Consider the following 18,753-nt stretch of genomic DNA (forward strand, 5'->3'; position numbering starts at 1 on the left):
AATCACACTTGCCAAACATCACATTGCACCATCCACATGTTTACGATGTCAGGCTCCTTCAGAGACTATCCCTCATTTGCTTTGGCACTGCCCGTGTTCTAGGAACCTCATTGGGAGAATTTCAGATCATCTTCGGCTCCGTTTCCCGAGTCACAGATTTGGGAAACATTTTTGGTTAGTTGGCAGATTTGTGAGGTCTTTGTCTCACTATTCACTATTTCTCTCATGGGTGAGATATTGGGCTCTTTGGACAATCTGGAGTGAGCATAATTTGGCATACTTGGGTCGCCACATTCAAAAGTCATATGAATCTTTCCGAGCCTCATTGCGGCAATCCTTATATGATGCCTGCCATGAGGGTGATATACATGCTTCTTGCATAGAGCTTTTCTTTTTATGTTTCTGATCTTTGGGATACTCTCCATTTTGGAGACTTCCCATCTTGTAAATTTATGAGAATATAAATACACTGCACTGGATTTTACCAAAAAAAAAAGTGTGTGTGTGTGTGTGTGTGTGTTACAACTATGTTGCAGCCATTTGTTCCTGTTCCTCCGCTGTTTGTACAGGACGGATTACTGGACTGGAATCTGACTTCCTTGTCTCCTGCTACCTGTTCACTTTCAATGCATAATTTGACATCCTCGATGGTCTACAGATTTCTTCTTCCATCGCCCCTCCTTTTCTTTCACTGGGCTCGTTTTTGGGTACTATGGACTATTTGGACAAAGAGATTGCATTTTAGCATGGGACAACAGTTTCCTCAGGCATATGCTTTCTTTAGAATGTCCCTCAAGCAATCTTCATATGATAGTTATGCTGCAAGGGACTTGGATGCTACTAGCCTTGAAGTGTTTTCTCACTGTTTTTGAGTTCTTCCATTAGGCTCTCTTTTGGAGTCTAATGTCATGTACATTGATTTCATGTTAATTTTATAGTTACTGGTTTCACCAAAAAAAAAATGTGTGTGTGTGTGTGTGTGTACTGGTTTCACAAAAAAAAAAAATGTGTGTGTGTGTGTGTGTGTGTGTGTGTGTCCTAGATTTGAAAGATGTCCTTTTGCAAATGATCAATGTTCCCTGGAAGCATGGCATTGTCAAACTTGTGCCCAAAAAACATCTGTGTGACCATATGTCAGATTGGAGACCTATTACTTTGATGCCTGTAGTTTACAAACTCATTGCCAAAATGATTGTGTATAGGCTTCACGGGATACTAAATGCGGGCCTTCATCCTCATCAGTATGGGTTTGTGCCGAGAAGACAAATCCATGACAATATCTCCAATGCATTGACTGCAATTGAATATGCTAAGTACTCGCATCAAGATGTGCTCATATTGCAGATAGATATTGCTAAGGCATTTGACACTCTTCAATGGGATTTTATATCTCAAATCATGACAAAGTTGGGCTTTGGTCCAAAGATAGCAAATGCAGTTTACTGGCTTTATTCTGGCTCTGCTTCTCAGTGCATTCTTGGGGGTCATCTATCTCCGTCATGGACATTGGGTAGATCAGTTACACGGGGCTGCCCTCTTAGTGCTCCCTTCTATGCCATTGCGACCCATCCCCTCCTAATGTATCTTGATTATCTTACAAATACAGGACAGATGACTGGTCTTAAAATTCATGGGGCTGCATCTTTTTTGGCACAAGCATATGTTGAAAATGGGGAGAGGGTGAGAGACACTCATCACATGATTGGAGACAAGAGCTGAGGCACAATAGATGATAGTTGGTCTTTTCACAGCAAGTACATAGCCTCTTTTATAGGCTGGGCAAGCCTTATCTTCCCACACAAACACCTCATAGATGAGGTCACACACAAGAGAATCTAGATCCTATAATCTAGGGGAGGAATGACACCTACCACATGAGGTGGCACAAGTGGCCTCAAGACTCTTCACACTCACACAACTATAGGACACTCCTAGGACTCTAGCACCACACACACTAGGACTCCGATTCCAACAAACCCCCCTTCGGAGCTAGGGTGAGAAACTATGACATCATCCAGACTGTGCATCTCAGGCAATCTGAGAGGCTAACAGCTGAGCATAATTCAGAGGTTGAACCAAGCACTCTCATGGCTTAGGTGTCAACGTGATCAGGGACTCAAATCTGAGCATGGATGCATGACCAACTCATAGGTCTAGGGAGTACACCAACATCCTGGAACTCGGCCAGGCCTGATAAAGGAAAGACATAACAACCCCCCTGTCTCCTAACTGGGTACATGGAAATAAGTGGAGCCTTTTATAGGACAAGGCACACAAAAATGACCAATTATTACATCATTTTAGGGGGACTACCCAAGGCAGAGTACCTAATGACTCACACATAAGGAATATAGAAAATATATATTCATTTTATGCTAGCAAGGGCAGAGAACCCGTATAAGCCCGAAGTAGCTGCTTGCTCAAGAGTGTGCACATTCCCCCGTATCAATGAAGTGTCGATGAAGCGCATGACGGGAATGCCCGGAAGATATGTCGATGTCGGCCATGGGAGCAGCTACATGGGACAATCATCCCATGACTCTCAAAGTGACAGAGTGAGAGTCACCAAATGTCGGAGAAGAATCTCAAGTTTGAGCAATTAGGCCCAAGGGGAGGGGCAAAATTCCCAAATGAATGTATCAAAAGGTGATGAAATTACATGAATTTGGCAAAATCCTCAAAAGATGTGCATAGTAGAAGCTTCAACTATGCCAAAGGAAGACACAGAACAGAAAAGCCCTAAATTTTAGAGTTAGGGTTGCTGCAAAATTAGGGTTTGCAGAAAATTGGGGCTTTTCAAAATTTCCTAGAGCATAGTGTTCTAGCAATACTAGGGAAGCTTCAGACCATAAAAGCCCCAACAAATTCACCCAAAATGAGGCAAAATTCTTCAAAATCGCAATTTAGGGTTTTGGGCTCATTTCAGACGCAAGTCGTCAGTCGCCGGTACATGCGAGACGCCGCCAAGTCATCACAACGACACCTTCGCAGGAGCTGTCGCAGGTCAGGGGCGGAAGGAGGAGAGCGGAAAGGCGGCGGCAGAAATGGGCAGAATTCTTGGCCGAGATGCATGAGCAGACTGCGAGAGAGGCGTGAGCAGATTGCGAGGGAGGAGAGAGGTAGTAAGCAGAGGAGTTAGCGGAGGAGATAGCGGGCAAAGCTGGATTAATGACCAAGACTAGACAGTTGTAGCTTCATCAGGGCAGAAGAGTGCAAGGGATGACGGGCAAAAAGAGAAGGAAGGTGGTGAGCAGAATGAGGAGGAAATGGCGGGTAGAATGGCGCAGCAAAAGGGAAGATAGCGGGCAGAAAGAGGAGAGAGTCAGGAAGGAACATGGCTGGCTCTTTCTTTAGTTCATGTCATCACGCCGTCCTCTTTGTGTATGGTGTCTATTGGGTGCGGGCCTTCAGGAACGAAATGTAGTGATGTACACGAGCAGCCCAAGAAGAAGACATCACGGGAATCGATGGCGGGCGCATATTTGGACGTACGCTGATGATAGTTGAAAAAGGGCGATGAACAGCTAACGCTCGTTGATACCAAGAGAACGCTGCTATTGGTCACAGATAGCGATGGTAAATCTTTCAAGGCAGAACTAGATGGCGCAGGTCTCAGACAGCAGCTCCACGAGTATGATGAGCAGGTCTCCATAGGAGAGGCTCGCGAAGGAGGAGTAGGAAACGAGGCTCTGATACCATTTGTTGAAAATGGGGAGAGGGTGAGAGACACTCATCACATGATTGGAGACGAGCTGAGGCACAATAGCTGATGTTGATAGTTGGTCTTTTCACAGCAAGTACATAGCCTCTTTTACACGCTGGGCAAGCCTTATCTTCCCACACAGACACCTCATAGATGAGGTCACACACAAGAGAATCTAGATCCTATAATCTAGGGGAGGAATCACACCTATCACATGAGGTGGCACAAGTGGCCTCAAGACTCTTCACACACACACACAACTATAGGACACTCCTAGGACTCTAGGACCACACACACTAGGACTCCGATTCCAACAGCATATGCTGATGATTCCTTCTTTATGCCACAGAATTCTCCCCGAGAAGTTCACATGCTTATGATCACTCTATCATTGTATGGATTGGCAGCGGGATTGCATGTCAATTTTGACAAATCTAAATTGCTTCTCCCGAAACAATGTGACTGGCATTCTATTCTCTCGCCAGGTCATGTGGTGCATTCCAAAGATGTAGTCACACATTTGGGATATCCTATAGGATGGCACATCACCAGGAAGCAGCAATTAAAATGGATCTTCCAAAGACTTCAACATAAACTGCAATACTGGAAAATTTCTACTTGGCCACTTCATGTCAGGCTCAGAATAGTACAGTCCATTGTAATGTCCTATGTTCAGTTCTTTTTGCCTCTGCTACATTGGTCCTCCAGAAATATTTCAGCCTTTATGTCTCAAGCTATGGAGATGTTATGGAAGACAAAAACTGCTGTGAAAGCATTGAGACTGATGAAGATGGAAATGGTGTGCTCTCCTAGGATGCATGGTGGACTAAATATCCTCAATATAAGATATCATGTACTTGCAAGGAAGGCGACTATGCTCCAAACTTTATTCCGTCAACAACAGCCATGGACTTGTATGATAGCATCCATATGTGTCAACATGAGGACTTCTGCTTATGGTCATTGGACTACAGATCATTGGGAGGCTGTCATTGGGAGATTCGTAGGGAAGATACCTGGCTGTCCTTTCTGTAATGCTATGATACTTGACTGGAAACAAGTACTTTCTAAGGTCAAATGGGCTCCTGACAATTGCTCGGGGACAAATTCAATAAGGAAAGAAAGTATTCATTGGAGTGCCATTTTTGACATTCCACTTGCTTTACAGGAACCTGTTTGGGCATACAATCTCATGAAATTGGGAATTAGATATATACATGATGTGGTAGATAATCAGGGCTATGTCTTATCCTTTCCTCAGGCCACTGCTTCCTATGCATTGGGAATGCACCATAGGTTGATATGGAAGAAAATTGCTGATTTATTACATCCTTTTCTACCTGTTCCCCCTGTGGCTGACACAGACAGGCTTATGGATTGGCAATTGCAACCCTCTGCTACATGCTCTCATCCTGTTCCTCTGCCTGCCCTGACCTCCATCAAAGCATACAGGCTACTTCAGCCTGCTCCATGGATTCAGCAATATGCTAATACTCTGTGGCACATCAGGAAGCCCCTCTCCGGATATTATGGAAGTGTAAAATGCCTTTGAAACAGAGACTTTTTCTTTGGAGATGCATGACAGGCACATTGTCAGTGGGAGTCACACTAGCCAAACGTCGCATTGCACCATCCACATGTTTAAGATGTCAGGCTCCTTCAGAGACTATCCCTCATTTGCTTTGGCACTGCCCGTGTTCTGGGAACCTCCTAGGAAGAATTTCAGATCATCTTCGGCTCCGCTTCCCAAGTCACAGATTTGGGAAACATTTTTGGCTATTTGGCAAATTTATGAGGTCTTTGTCTCAATACTCACTATTTCTTTCTTGGGTGAGATATTGGGCTCTTTGGACAATCTGGAGTGAGCATAACTTGGCATACTTGGGTCGGCAGATTCACAAGTCATATGAATCTTTTCGAGCCTCATTGCGGCAATCCCTATATGATGCCTGCCATGAGGGTGATATAGATGCTTCTTGCATAGAGCTTTTCTTTTTATGTTTCTGATCTTTGGGATACTCTCCTTTTTGGAGACTTCCCATCTTGTAAATTTATGAGCATATAAATACAGCACTAGATATTACTAAAAAAAAAGTGTGTGTGTGTGTGTGTGTGTGTGTGAGAGAGAGAGAGAGAGAGAGAGAGAGACCCTAAGCAAGCAACGCAAAGGAAAATCAGAAACCAAGGCTTAAGATCTCACCAGTAACAGAGCAGGAACTGTCCTCTGGATTTAAAAAGTTTTTAAACCTCCACTAAATGCAGTACAATTTCTCCATTTTTTCTTGTATCATAGCCTTTACAAAGAAATAATAGGACTGGTCTTGAAGCAGAGTGTAGACATTAGATTCAGAAGAGACATTTTAACAATCACTGACATTCTAGTGGCAGGCCTCACAAGGTTGAGGGTCCCAATCAGACAGGAGGGGGAACTGCTTGACTCTGAGTTTGCAGATGACACGCTGCTGGTGCTTTCACAAAGGATGCATTGGGCAGCTCCGACGGTTGGTTCGAAACTTCCTTCGGGCAGGTTCGGACAGCACGTGGAATACTAGAGCCCGGGTCGCTTGGCAGACAATGATCATGCCACAAGCACTGGGAGGCTTGGGTATCATTGATCCAGAGATGCAAAGCAGAGCCCTCCTGGGCAAGTTGGTTGTTCGCGGCCTCACCCCAAGTGCAGAGCCTTGGAAGCTCCTCTTATAGCGAGGGCTTCTCAAGAACACCCCACGCACTGGAGGACAGTGGCAGCTTTCACACAGATGGATCTTCTCAGAGGCCCTCCTTACAGGGAAGGGTTCCCCCTTGATGAGGAGCCTTCATAGGGTCTGGCAAAGACTAGCAAGGGGTCTCATTCGTGCGCCGCCCAGATGCAAAGAGGAGTTCGAGCGTCAGTCCCTTATGTGGCACCCAAAGATCCGAGATCAGGAGGGGTAAATGCTCGAACAACTAGTTGGGCACAGTGGGACAGTGATCCGGCCGGGTCTTTTGGCAGATGGAGTAGATTACCCATGGAGGCAGAGGCGAGGCTTGGCGCCATAGCGCATCTGTGAGGGGCAGGGCAACGGATGAGAGAGATTGACCTAGCCATCCCTGAGTCCTGGTGGGAGGGACTTCGCATTTGGAGGGACAGCATTTGGTTGGGGCAATTTTCTCGGACTAGTGTCCCCTTGAGGATGATGATGCAGCGAGGCAGCACGCACCCTGGCTTCTTTCGTGTAGGACTTGGAGGCCTACTTCATCCGCTCATTGAGAAAGACCCTGAGAGCAGATGATCAAAGTGGTGGGACGTTTGGGAAGGAGTGGCACATTGACCCTCTCAGTATCTCAAAGCAAGATGCCCCTAGATGGCGCCTCTAGCTGTGGGAGGGTAGACCCTTGAGGGAGGTCCAGTGGGATCCGGGAGAGTGGTTCTAGCCCTCCAGGAACGGCCTTGCCGAGCAGATGCACGACTTTTCCTACACCACACAAGTTGGTAGGAGGCTTCAGATGGACTCTTCAAGGTGGACCCCCTCCAGACAGCGGCATTGGGTGACCCAGAGAGTGCCCCGAGATGTCCGTTCCACGTTTTGGACGCGGTTATGGTGCAGCTTGTGGCCGAGGAAGATATCCTACTTCTGGCTGGCCACCTACGAAGGCTTGCCCATTGGAACGTGGTTGGAGCAGATGCCACTGGAGGGACAGTGCCATTGTTGCTCTGCTGGTTTCCTGGAGACAATCCTGCACTGCCTTTGAAGCTGTTGTAGAGCAACGAGGATCTGGATGGGAGCCCTCAGGATCATGACCTGTATGCAGCGCCTTCAGAGGGACTACACGTGGGGGATGGTGGCCTGGTTGACTACAGGAGGACACACGTTACACATTGATGAGATCTCCCCAACTTACTAGATACAGGGTCAAAGCATTCAGAGGATAGCGCTCCATGAGGCAGTCCCTCCTGATAGCCTAGCTCCCCCTTCTCCTCCAGAGGACAGCGTTTGGGAGGTGGTAGCCAGTATCACTGCATGGAACATTTGGGTGGCTCACTGCAGTCTCGTGATGGGTGAGCATCCGGTTCCACCCTCGGCTACCATGGTCGCCATCTGGCAAAATATCCTCTACACTCTGCTCCACTTGGGAGCGTGGGACTCCAGGCTCTAGAGTGACTATCAAGAGGCGTGCTCAATTCTGCAAGGCTTGGCCTGCAGGAGTTTTCTACATCTTCACTCCGCGAGGGATTTGCTGGTTGTATAGTCCCCCCACTTGATTGTTAGCCCCAGTACCAGAGATCCCCTAGGCAGTGAGCTGGGTTTCTTTGAAACAGGCCGGTTCTTTCTTTCAGCCTTTTCCGGTTTTTTCCATACTCAGCACCTTTGGGGCTGCTGTTTTGTATGAAATCTTTCAAGCATTAATAGAAGGTTCCTTTCTTTGCAAAAAAAAAAAAAAAAGAGAAAGAAATGGCAGAAGAAGGTGATTCACTCATTCACTCTAATACTCCTCTAACAAGGAAATTGCCTCTACCAAATTCAAACTCCACATGTAAAAGGAGAAGTGGCTGCTGAGACTAAACAACAAAACCTGAGTTTCTTATTTATGTTCAGTTCAGATGTTGCCTACATAGAGCCAACTGAAACGACATGAGTCCCTTACAGTCAACTCAAACAGCATGAGTCCCTTACCAGTCAACAAATCACTTACCTTCAAAAAGCATTGAAGTAAATGTACCATTCAAGCAAGGAACAATCCATGCATCTGGAAGCTTTTTAAAATTTTGTACAAGAATAGAACCAAGTAAAGATGAAAACCCTTTCAGTAACATTATCACTCAAGCAAATAACACATCCCTGCAACTGGTTGGTTGAACATTTATATTGTGAAAAGAAAAGAAATATTATAAAAAAACTAGAATAGCAGTTTTCAATTCAAGATAAGAAATAGCATCATTTTCCTTCTTAAAGGATCGGAAATTTTACCTTTCCTGTGCCCCGTGCTCCAAAAGTCACTTGTCTGGGCTCGCCACAGCTGATGGGAGCTACATAGAGCTCATCCTCCCACACGTACGCGACTGTGCAGCCATCAGGGGACAAAAGGGGGTCCAATATTGGTGACAAAGGGGTGCTTGCTATTCTGAGGCGAAGTTCTGAGCCATCTTGGACAAAAATCTGTTGAATAAAAATTCAGCCATTATGTCAGACATCTGCTCAACTACGTAAACTGAACCTGGCCAAAGCGAATCTATTCTCTCTCTCTCTCTCTCTCTCTCTCTCTCTCTCTCTCTCTCTCTCTCTCTTCACCATCTTGGACAAAAATCTGTTGAATAAAAATTTCAGCCATTATGTCAGACATCTGTTCAACCACGTAAACTGAATCTGGCCAAAGCAAATCTATAGAATCTCTCTCTCTCTCTCTCAATCTAGGATAAGAATTGAGCAGTCTACTGCTGCTTTGTAGACTTCAAGAAAGCGTTCGACACAGTCCCACACAATAAGCTTTGGGAAGGACTGGAAAGGCTCAAATCCCTCAAGAACTCAAAGAGGCAACATACCGACTATACAAAAGAGTATTAGCCGAGTTAGCGCAGCCACTAGTAGATATCCTACTCCAAAGGAAAGGCCATCATAAGAAGCGACATAGGGGTCAAGCAAGGTTGTCGACACCTTCTGGCCTACACTTTTTTAATTGGAAAACTGGATGAGAATACACAGCAAAGGAGTCCAGGCTGCGGGGTATGCCCTACTATTGTTCATCTACAAAGATGATGTAATCTTCTTCGCAAAAAACAAGGACATTCAAGGAGAAGTTTTGGACACAGTCACCACATAAAAATATTTAGGGCTGGGATGTGGAGATAACTACAAGTGGAATGCATGCGAAAACTCAGAGATGAGAAAGTTTCTTTATATCATGCTTGTATAAACAATGATCCTCTATGGGTGCCCATGCTGGCAAGGGGGCTCTCTAGAACTTACTGGAAAAAAACGGAAACAATACATAAACAATTTCTCATAAGAGAACTAGGGATCAAGATATTGACACCCTACCCCATACTACTTGTTAAGACTGGTATGATACCTCACGAGAGAACATTTAGATGATTTGTCAGCATTTCCAATGCTTGTTATCTTCTTCAATGATTCCCGCCAAAGAGGTTCTTGATGCTAGAACCAAGTGTCAACACACTAGGTCCAAATCTATGAAAACCTTTGACCTTGTTTTGAGGAAAAACCCGTGACATTGATTGAACTGACGCAAGCTATTGATGTTATGGATGATGGGAAAACACCAAGGGAGGATGGGTTACCCATAGAATTTTCCAAAGTCCTTTGGGAACTTGTCAGGCCCTATTTACTTCTCCTTGGCAGGAAAGCTGATAAAACATAAGATGGCTCTCAATTTTTTTTTTCCTCCCGACCACGAGTTTCTCTCTCAGAATCTCCAAGGCTATGTATCCTTGTTCTATGTGAGATATATCTCTCTTGCACCCTGGAGTTCTCTCTAGAACTCTCCCCCTAGCCCAGTGCCTGCCACGTGGCCTCCTCTCTTGGTGCCATGTGTCCTCCAATGGGCTCCTTCCATTTAGCCCCCTCTTGGGCTATCCTTTAAACCTCTTTTGAAAATACCTAGGCCTAGGGTGACGCTAGACCCAAGCCCTCGAGGCCCCTATCTATGCAAAGCAATGTCGAGCCCTCCGGTTTCTCGCCTTGCCATAACCACGCTGTGGGGCTTTCGTATTTATGGATGACCTAACATTCCCTTCCCCTTAAGAATGGTTTACGTCCTCAAAAACAAAATTGGAAAACCTCCTTTGGAGATTGCTTACCCTTTCACACGTTCAACTCTCTTCAAGTCTATCTTTCCACTTAACCGGACATTCTTGCCATATTGTATGTCACTTTCTTTTTTCTTATCTATCTAAAACTCTTTCTCGTTCATGTGGTAAAGTAGCAGGTTCAATGAGTTCAACTAGGACTTCATTTCCAATGAGATTATCATCATCTCCTAACTTTCTTTCTAGCCTACTTACATGAAAAATTAGATGCACTCTCCATCCCTCTGGTAAGGATAATTTGTACGCAAGTTCTCCAATTCTCTTAAGTATTGTGAATGACAACTTTGGACATTTACATGTCTTTAGGGATTATGAAGATTCGGGTACCTTGAGATAGACTTTCTCGTTTACTTCAAACTTCAACCTTCTATGGTGGGGGTTTGCATAACTTCTTGCTCTATCCTAAGCTCTTCTCATGCTATCTTTAGCTAACTTAAGCATTTGATTCATATCCTCGAGAAAGTCTTTGGCCGCTTGAACCTTCTCTTTTTCGAGACCCACTACAATTGGGGCTCTAGGTTGAAATCCATACATCATCATGAATGGACTAAAACCCGTAGCTGAATGTTTGGCACTGTTATATAACTGTTATATACAAATTCTAATATGGGTAAATACTGCTCCCAATTAGTTTGCCCTTTACTTACAAATGCTCGAAGCATATCCTCAATGACTTGATTGACCCTTTCAATTTGACCATCACTTTGTGGATGATCCGCAGTGCTCATATTCAAAGAAGTTTTCAACCTCATAAACACAGCTCTCCAAAAATGGGTGTTAAATTTGCTATCCCGGACAATAGCAATACCAGCTAGTAGCCCATACAATTTATAAATATGCTCTGCAAATAACCTAGCTAATTCTGGGGTTTTAACCTCTTCATTGGTTGGAATAAAATGAGCCATCTTGGTCAATCAATCCACAATTACCCACACAGAGTCGTGCCCCCTTTATGTCCTAGGTAATCCAACAATACAATCCATGGAGATACTTTCCCATTTGCTAGATAGAATCTCCAATGGGTGTAGGAGACCTCCTACCTTAAGGGGTTCAGCCTTATTGACCTGCATTTTTGGATGTACATGCCTAGTTTACTATGAGATTCAAGGACAATATCACTGCCTTTTCCAAGAGGGGCACGGATTCGGACCACTTTCTTGGTTGATCCACTTGCATGATCAGGTCTTCTGCATCAGTCTCTACAGTTTCTTCTTGATCGAGATGCCGTGACAAAAAAAGACTACTGAGACAGATCAAACAGCAGGAGGTGACAGTGGCACTAGAGACAGAGCTGACCGGACACAATGGCATGTAACACCGTTTTTCCGTTCCGTAGTCTACCAACTCAGCAGAGACCTTGCATCAGCCCATGGTGGCTTGTATGAGATCCTATTTTGAGTGTACTTTGTCTCATAGGCCCGTGAGGCCTCTAGAAGGCGTTAATCTCTCTCTCTCTCACACACACACAATGGATTAATAGATGGATCTCTGAGGAGCTTTCTATGGTGTATTTTCTTTCCACTTTAACTTTCCACACTTGCATCAGACCCTGTAGTCTGTTAGAACAAACAAGTTATTCAAATCCCGATTCCTCACTTGGAGCAGCCACCCAAACAGTTCAGAAACTACATCAAGTCAGAAAACAAGGATTAGGTCATTCCCTCTACATATAACTACAATCTCATTTCCAAAAACTTGAGTCCTAAGGTGGAAAGCAGCTTTTCTGGAGGCTGCTTTTGTTCAGGTTTTCGGTTAACATTACGAGGGCCATTCATTTCAGTTCATCTCTCTCTCTCTCTCTCTCTCTCTCTGCACTTCGTACTCAGCAAGGGCCTTAGTGCGCCCCCCCCCCTCTCTCTCTCTCTCTCTCTCTCTCTCTCTCTCTCTCTCTCTGCACTTAGTACTCAGCAAGGGCCTTAGTGTGCCCTTTGCTTTCAGCCGACAGTGGCTTGTATGGGTTACATATTTTTGTACTTTGTCTCATAGACCCGCGAGGTCTCCCAAACACGTTATTACACCTCTCTCTCTCTCTCTCTCTCTCTCTCTCTCTCCCTTAAACACGCACATATAAACATACGCATCCTAAGTCTGGCTTCTGGCTTCGGGTTGGAATTTTAATGCATCTGGAGCATCTGACACAGAACTGTGGTTGCCAACTCAGATTTGACATTGCCTCTCCTGTTGGGTCTCCAGTGGACACTGCTCGAGTCATTTCATTCTCTCTCTCTCTCTCTCTCTTTTTCTCTCTCTCTCTCTCTCACACACACGCACTCACGCACACTATTCCACTGATCTATCATGGTATGGTCAAGTATTTATGTATACGAGAGTTTGATTCAAGTAGTAATGGCCATTGGTGGAGCCACCAGATGGTTAGTCCTGAGCCGACCAGCGACCTTGCCGAGTGCAAAATGTCCATTCTATTCCAGCTACCTACTTATATTCTCTTTAGTAAAGCCTCGTGCAAATACTCTCTCTAGAGCCGCTTTTCGACTTTTGACTGTCACCTATATCGTGACGGTTCACATGTGAAGGCCATTCTCTCTCTCTCTCTCTCTCTCTCTCTCTCTCTCTCTCACACACACACACACACGCACATCCATAATCCACCCAACCTTCCTGCAAAGATCCCCTTGGAGCTCTCAATGCACCGTAAAATCTGCACAAATATGCTCTAGCCTGTGGCAAAGTAATAGCAATCGATCTTTATAATCCAGAAAGTAGCTTGCTTATTACCCCTCCTGGCAAAGGAACCATAAGACGAGGCGCCAGGCCCCCTTCTGCCCATTCGTAACGTGTAACACCCAAACCGCGCTCTCTCAACCTCTCCCTTCTCAGCTTCTCAGCTGTAGATAAATTGCATTCATCGACTCCACCCCCGGGGGGACTCACAACCATCTGTTGTCGCTGCGTGGCAGGATCGAAGATAAAAATCTTTCTGCTGAGGGTGCTGTCAGGACTGAATAGGTAGGAAATGAGTCTGTCATCAGGGCTAAACAGAACGGAAGAAGGCGCCACATACCCGGGAGGGGGATACTGAACAATGTCCTCAACTGGAAACAGGGTGCAATCATCCTGTGGATGGCTATCTGTGTTCGGCATGGTTGAGTACGAAAAGGAGGTTGGCAGTGGAGAAGCCGTAGCAGTATTCGCTCGCTTAGCCTTCTTACTACCTGCGGTGCCTCCCGGTAAGTCCACCGAGTGCATTCCAGACCCAACCCCGCAGGAGTTTCCTATGGATACCGCACCAACCTGTTGTCTATCCTGTAATGGCTTTTGGATCAATTCCAATTCTCTTACTAGAGCATCCTCTCCTGGCCGCAGATTGTCCAAGCTATTCGGCCGTATAAGCGTTCCAAACAAAAAGAATTGTCCGTCTCGGGCAAACGACGTTGGGTTGTAGCTCATTCCCGAATAAGAATCGTCCTCTCAAACCAGCCCATCCACCTTCCAGCAATAGTGAGGAAGCATGGAGATCTAAGCAGAAGCAAATTCAAGCTGCCCACGATCAAAAAGAGCCGGGATTACCCGATTGGGCGATGCTGGTAGGCTGGTTGGGTTGAAAGCACATTTGGGTCGGAAGGGGAGCATGGCACACAGCCCAAAAGGGAAGGGATTGGTGAAGAGGAGCTTGGAAAGATGCATGCGGATGCTTAGATTGTATCAGTGGGTGATAGGATTGCTACAAGCCCTAGAGGAAGTGGAGCGAAAGTGAAATCTAGTTACGACGGAGAGAGCTCAGTTCGGGGAGAAACGTGGAGGCGCAGGTATGACCAATCTTGTGACTTAGATGATGGTGAGGATGATGATGATTGACGATGATGATGAACATCATGATGCAACAGCAAAGCTTGCAAGAGGTAAATCAGGTGGTGGTGGTGTGGTGATGGGGAGTGCAAGGGAGTCCAAGATGAAAAGATTTCTCATTTGTGGCGGCAGCACCATCACCAGCACTGGCAGTGACAATGCACCAATGGGCGTTCGCCCACATCCACTGCATTGGAGGTAGCTAGGGATCAGAGAAGCTAGTATGCTCACATAGAAGCAATGGCAATGGGCGGCAACACCAACAATTACTCAGGTGGTTTGGGCGTTCACCCACCTGAGCTAGGTAACCAAGAATTACTCAGGTGGTCTGGGCGTTCACCCACCTGAGCTAGGTAACCCACGTTTGATTCCTTCAAGACGCTCCTCTGCTACTTATCACCTACTCACTCTCGAGCACATTGAGATCATGAGAGGTAGCAATCAAAGAAGCCGGTATGCTCTCACACACATATGGTTTGTGGTCTCGACATAGGCCAGTAGGCGGTTAGCTCCTCATAGTAGATGGCCATGGGTTGGTCAAAAAGCCAAACTCCATTTTCCAATCAAGGGAATAACACCTGTCTTCTGCATTTAATACTCTATAGCCTTCACTAGGAAGTTTGTAACAACATGCCCCCCTTAGATTCTCTTCTCCATGAAAATGCTCCTTCCTAACTATTCTCAAGGAGACTTCTCCAAATAACTTACTAGGCAAACAAACCCATTATTTTGAGAGCACCTATGCATAGCTTTTGTGAGTTTCCATGCTCTCAAAATAATGATTGGTTTTTTCTAAAGATTTATAGAATGTTATGGGTAATTGTTGTGACCTCGGACCTTTAGAAGTACAATGCATATCATGTATTCCCAACACACTTATGTTTTGGCATAGAGTTAGACATTTACATTTCTTGCCTACTTCTAATTATAAAAAGATTGAGAGCATATTGGATAGGGGATACCTTTGATCGTGCCATCCCCCTTTATATTGGATCAGAATAACTTTAATAGTGACATCCCCCTAAGAAGTAATCACTTTCAAGAGCATAACTTTTTTCCCTTTTTGGAGATATTATCCACTCGCTTACCTTTATCCACTTATACCTTTGGCATATCTCTTCAAAATGAGAACTTATATGCCTTCTAAGGAAGCTTGATTTGATTGGGCCTTAGCATAAACGCACATGCACGTGCGTGTGTGTGTGCGCAGATGCACATGCACGCATTACCACAGTGTGTAAAAGACAAGAAATGTATCACGTCCACCCTAGCAAAGAGAGAGAGAGAGAGAGAGAGGCACACACATAACGCACGCATTATTATAGCGTGTCAGAAATGCAAAAGACAAGAAATGTATCATCTCACCCGAGCTCTCTGTGTGTGTGTGTATTATGCCTATAGGAAACCGCCTTGGGAACATGTAGTGGTTGTGCAGACTGGTATCCAAATGTTAAATGCAAATTTGCATCAGGATGAACTATGAAATACATAAAGAAGTAGAAAATCCTTAGCATTTACATTCTCCGTTTGGAGAGAAGAAGAGCAACGGGAGCATTGAAGGGATTGATCTCATTCGTAGCTATATTGGAATCTTACTCAAATGTCGGACATTGTTACCTGCATCCATCCAAGAGAAGGGGATGTTGGAATACACATAACTTCTAGCTTGGGGCTACATGTGTCATAGACAACGACTTGTTATCGCAGTCAAGAATATGACCCAATAGTCAACCGAGAGATCTAGCAAAATCATAAACTTTGAAAAGAAAATCTTTTGGCCAACCGCGTCACATGGGCTCATGAAGCTGCCATTAAAATCATGTCATGATAGAAAGTATCCACACCATAGTTTGCATATTACTCTTAACACTGTAATGCTACAAAACATACGTTAGTAGACCTAGCCAAATACATGGATATATAGAGATGTATGATTATACTCTAATGCATATTTGGAAAAAGATGGTTAAGCGTAAGTCACTTTGGAGGTACAACCTAGGAAGCTGGAGACCAAAAATGCATGGATAAACAATTGAGACACAAAAAAATAAACTTATATATTGCACCTTTAGTCTTTTATGTTAACATATTGAAATATAAGGTAATGCATTATTGAGTGCCCTTCTAATCTTCTCATATGGCCGAGAGCTTGCATGTATAGAGCCAAATCCTCTACTACAAACGTGAGCCCGGTAGCTCAACATACAACCAAAGGATTGGACAAGGGACAGAAAAACTAGGAACTCATATGAGAGAAATCGTGGATCGAGAAGGCTATTTGATGCATATTTGAAGCAAGAAATGGCAATCACTACAGTAAACTGTCTTAGAACATGATACTTAATTAATGGCAAACACTCATGTAGTCGTAGCCAATCGAGTAGGAAAATGACTAATAGTGTCTTTCGAGAGCCTAGCAAAAGATACTGGATCATTTGAGAGGTAGGGAAGTCCCCATGGCAATGTACAAAGGTTTTACTACAATGCTGGCAACCGCTACACAAGCTCTGCTTATATTTTGGATCATGCAAGAAAAATGACGATATATGGTCAAAGGAACTTCTCATACAAACCTCCTACTGAATCTATCATTCCAGATCAAAGACTAAATTGATTGCAATCAAGCAAGATATAGCATTATGATTTCGTAGGTTTTAAATTCACAAATTCTACCAAAATTTTGTTGGCATATAGTCAAAAGAAGTCGTCACTAAATCCGTCTGTCGACCTAGATCAGAGACCGATGAAACCATTGCAACATTTCCACATGAAAGAGCCAAACCCACATGCTACTTTCCCCCACTGAATATAGTATCCACTTCCCAAAAAAGATGCTTAAAAAAAAAGGTAGTGATCCTAGCATATAATTGTGAATAGAATCTAACACAAGTCACACCTAACTAGGTGGCGAGACTGTGTTGTTCGTTAGAAGCAAGGACTCCATAGTTAAGCATGACAGCAAAGACTTTGAGGGACATCCTGGAAGCATGAAAGGAGATAGGTGGAGTATGTCTAAGGCAGAGGAATACACCACTCTGAAGGAGGGAGCAAGGTACCGTATCCCTGAGTATGAGGCAATGTAGAGAATCATCGAAAGGCGAGGGAGGGTAGAGAGCCTACTGTGGAAGAGGAAAACTTGCATCCACTTTTTAGGAGGGAGATTTGGCTGTAGAGGAAGGAAGATGAAGTAGATGTACAAATGGATGAGGTTTGCTCGCAAGGGAGATATGACCCACAAGGGGTGGGTTGCAAGAGAGCCCAAGATAGGAAGCCTTAGGAGGAATTGTAAGAGAGCTGGGCCGAGATCGTGAGCACGAGGAAGAAGCCTAAGACGATTGTGTCTTGTGAGGAGCAAGGAGATGGAGAGCGAGGAGAAAGAGAAGAAAGTGAGAGTTTGCAAATTGCAAGGGATTGTCGGTCCAATAATAAGGAGCTTTGGCATCTTGCTATCCAATGTGAAGTTGTCTAGTGCCCATAACTCTCTCGGGGCCCGAGATGCTCTTTCTAGGCCTTCCAACCCAGACATTTCTTGAAGGAGATAATGAGACAAGAGAGGCGTGGATGGAAGGGAGGGATTGGAGCAGTTGGATGAGAGGTTCAAGAGCGGTAGGCATCAATGGAGAGCTTGTGAGGACTATAGTCGTAGTCCTTCTAGTCTGCCACATTAGAAAGGGTGCCTTTGGCACCATCCTACCAACCTATAATATCCTAAGGGATACCACAGGGCTCATTGTATTCATAGGATAGTGTATCTCTTGCAAATTTTGGCATTATTCTCCTTCTTGAAGTCAGGAAATGTATAAAGGGTAGGACTCCTTACCATCACTAAATGCCTCATGCAATTATGCTATTACCAGTGGGTTGGTCCTCTAGGCATCCCATATTAGTCCTTTTAGGGTACCCTTTGGAATTTAGCTCCCCCAATATTAGTGCCTATAGGGGTACCGAGGGAGTACGTACTAGTGACTGGATAGCCTTAATGGCCTTTTGTCTCCATGCTACTATCCCTAGGTACATGCAATCCTCTAAAGAGGATCTCCTAGGTGGGTGTATTAACATTTGCTAACAACAATTCCACTAGATTCCAAGATCTAAGAAAAAGGCCTTGTCCTCAAGGAAGGTGCATAAGGATCATAAACATAAAGTTAGAGATGCTCGCAAGGACATGGTATTCCCCCATAAATCATGAAGTTAGTGCATGTGGTGCTAGACAAAAAGCATGGTAAAATAGCAAAAACTCACAAGGAAAATAAGGCATTGAACACCTACTCCCATAATCGAATGTGTGTGCTAATCAAGTTAGGAATATAAGTATGAGCGAGTGTGTGTGTGTGCGTGTGCGCACGCGTGCATGCTTGCGTGCGTGCGTGTGCGTGTGTGGAGAGAGAGAGAGAGAGAGAGAGAGAGAGAGAGAGAGAGAGAGAGAGAGAGAGATTAT

General features: G+C 44.7%; 1 protein-coding gene across 1 annotated transcript in view; it reads right to left on the reverse strand.

Annotated features, from left to right (window-relative positions):
* Window positions 1-14,270, reverse strand: part of LOC147882227 (prolyl oligopeptidase family protein) — a 75,381-nt gene extending 61,111 nt beyond the window's left edge. Inside the window, exons 1-2 of the mRNA XM_087401725.1 lie at window positions 13,245-14,270; window positions 8,653-8,841 (exon numbers count right to left, since the gene is read on the reverse strand). Coding sequence (XP_087257851.1) covers window positions 8,653-8,841; window positions 13,245-13,916 — 861 coding nt within the window. The 5' untranslated portion in view covers window positions 13,917-14,270. The remainder of the gene's footprint in view (window positions 1-8,652; window positions 8,842-13,244) is intronic.
* Between the last annotated feature and the right edge of the window lie 4,483 nt (window positions 14,271-18,753).

Source organism: Dipteris shenzhenensis, chromosome 30 (assembly GCF_047967505.1).
Source record: "Dipteris shenzhenensis isolate YYH24624 ecotype China chromosome 30, Dip_SZ_1.0, whole genome shotgun sequence".
Taxonomy (NCBI): Eukaryota; Viridiplantae; Streptophyta; class Polypodiopsida; order Gleicheniales; family Dipteridaceae; genus Dipteris; species Dipteris shenzhenensis.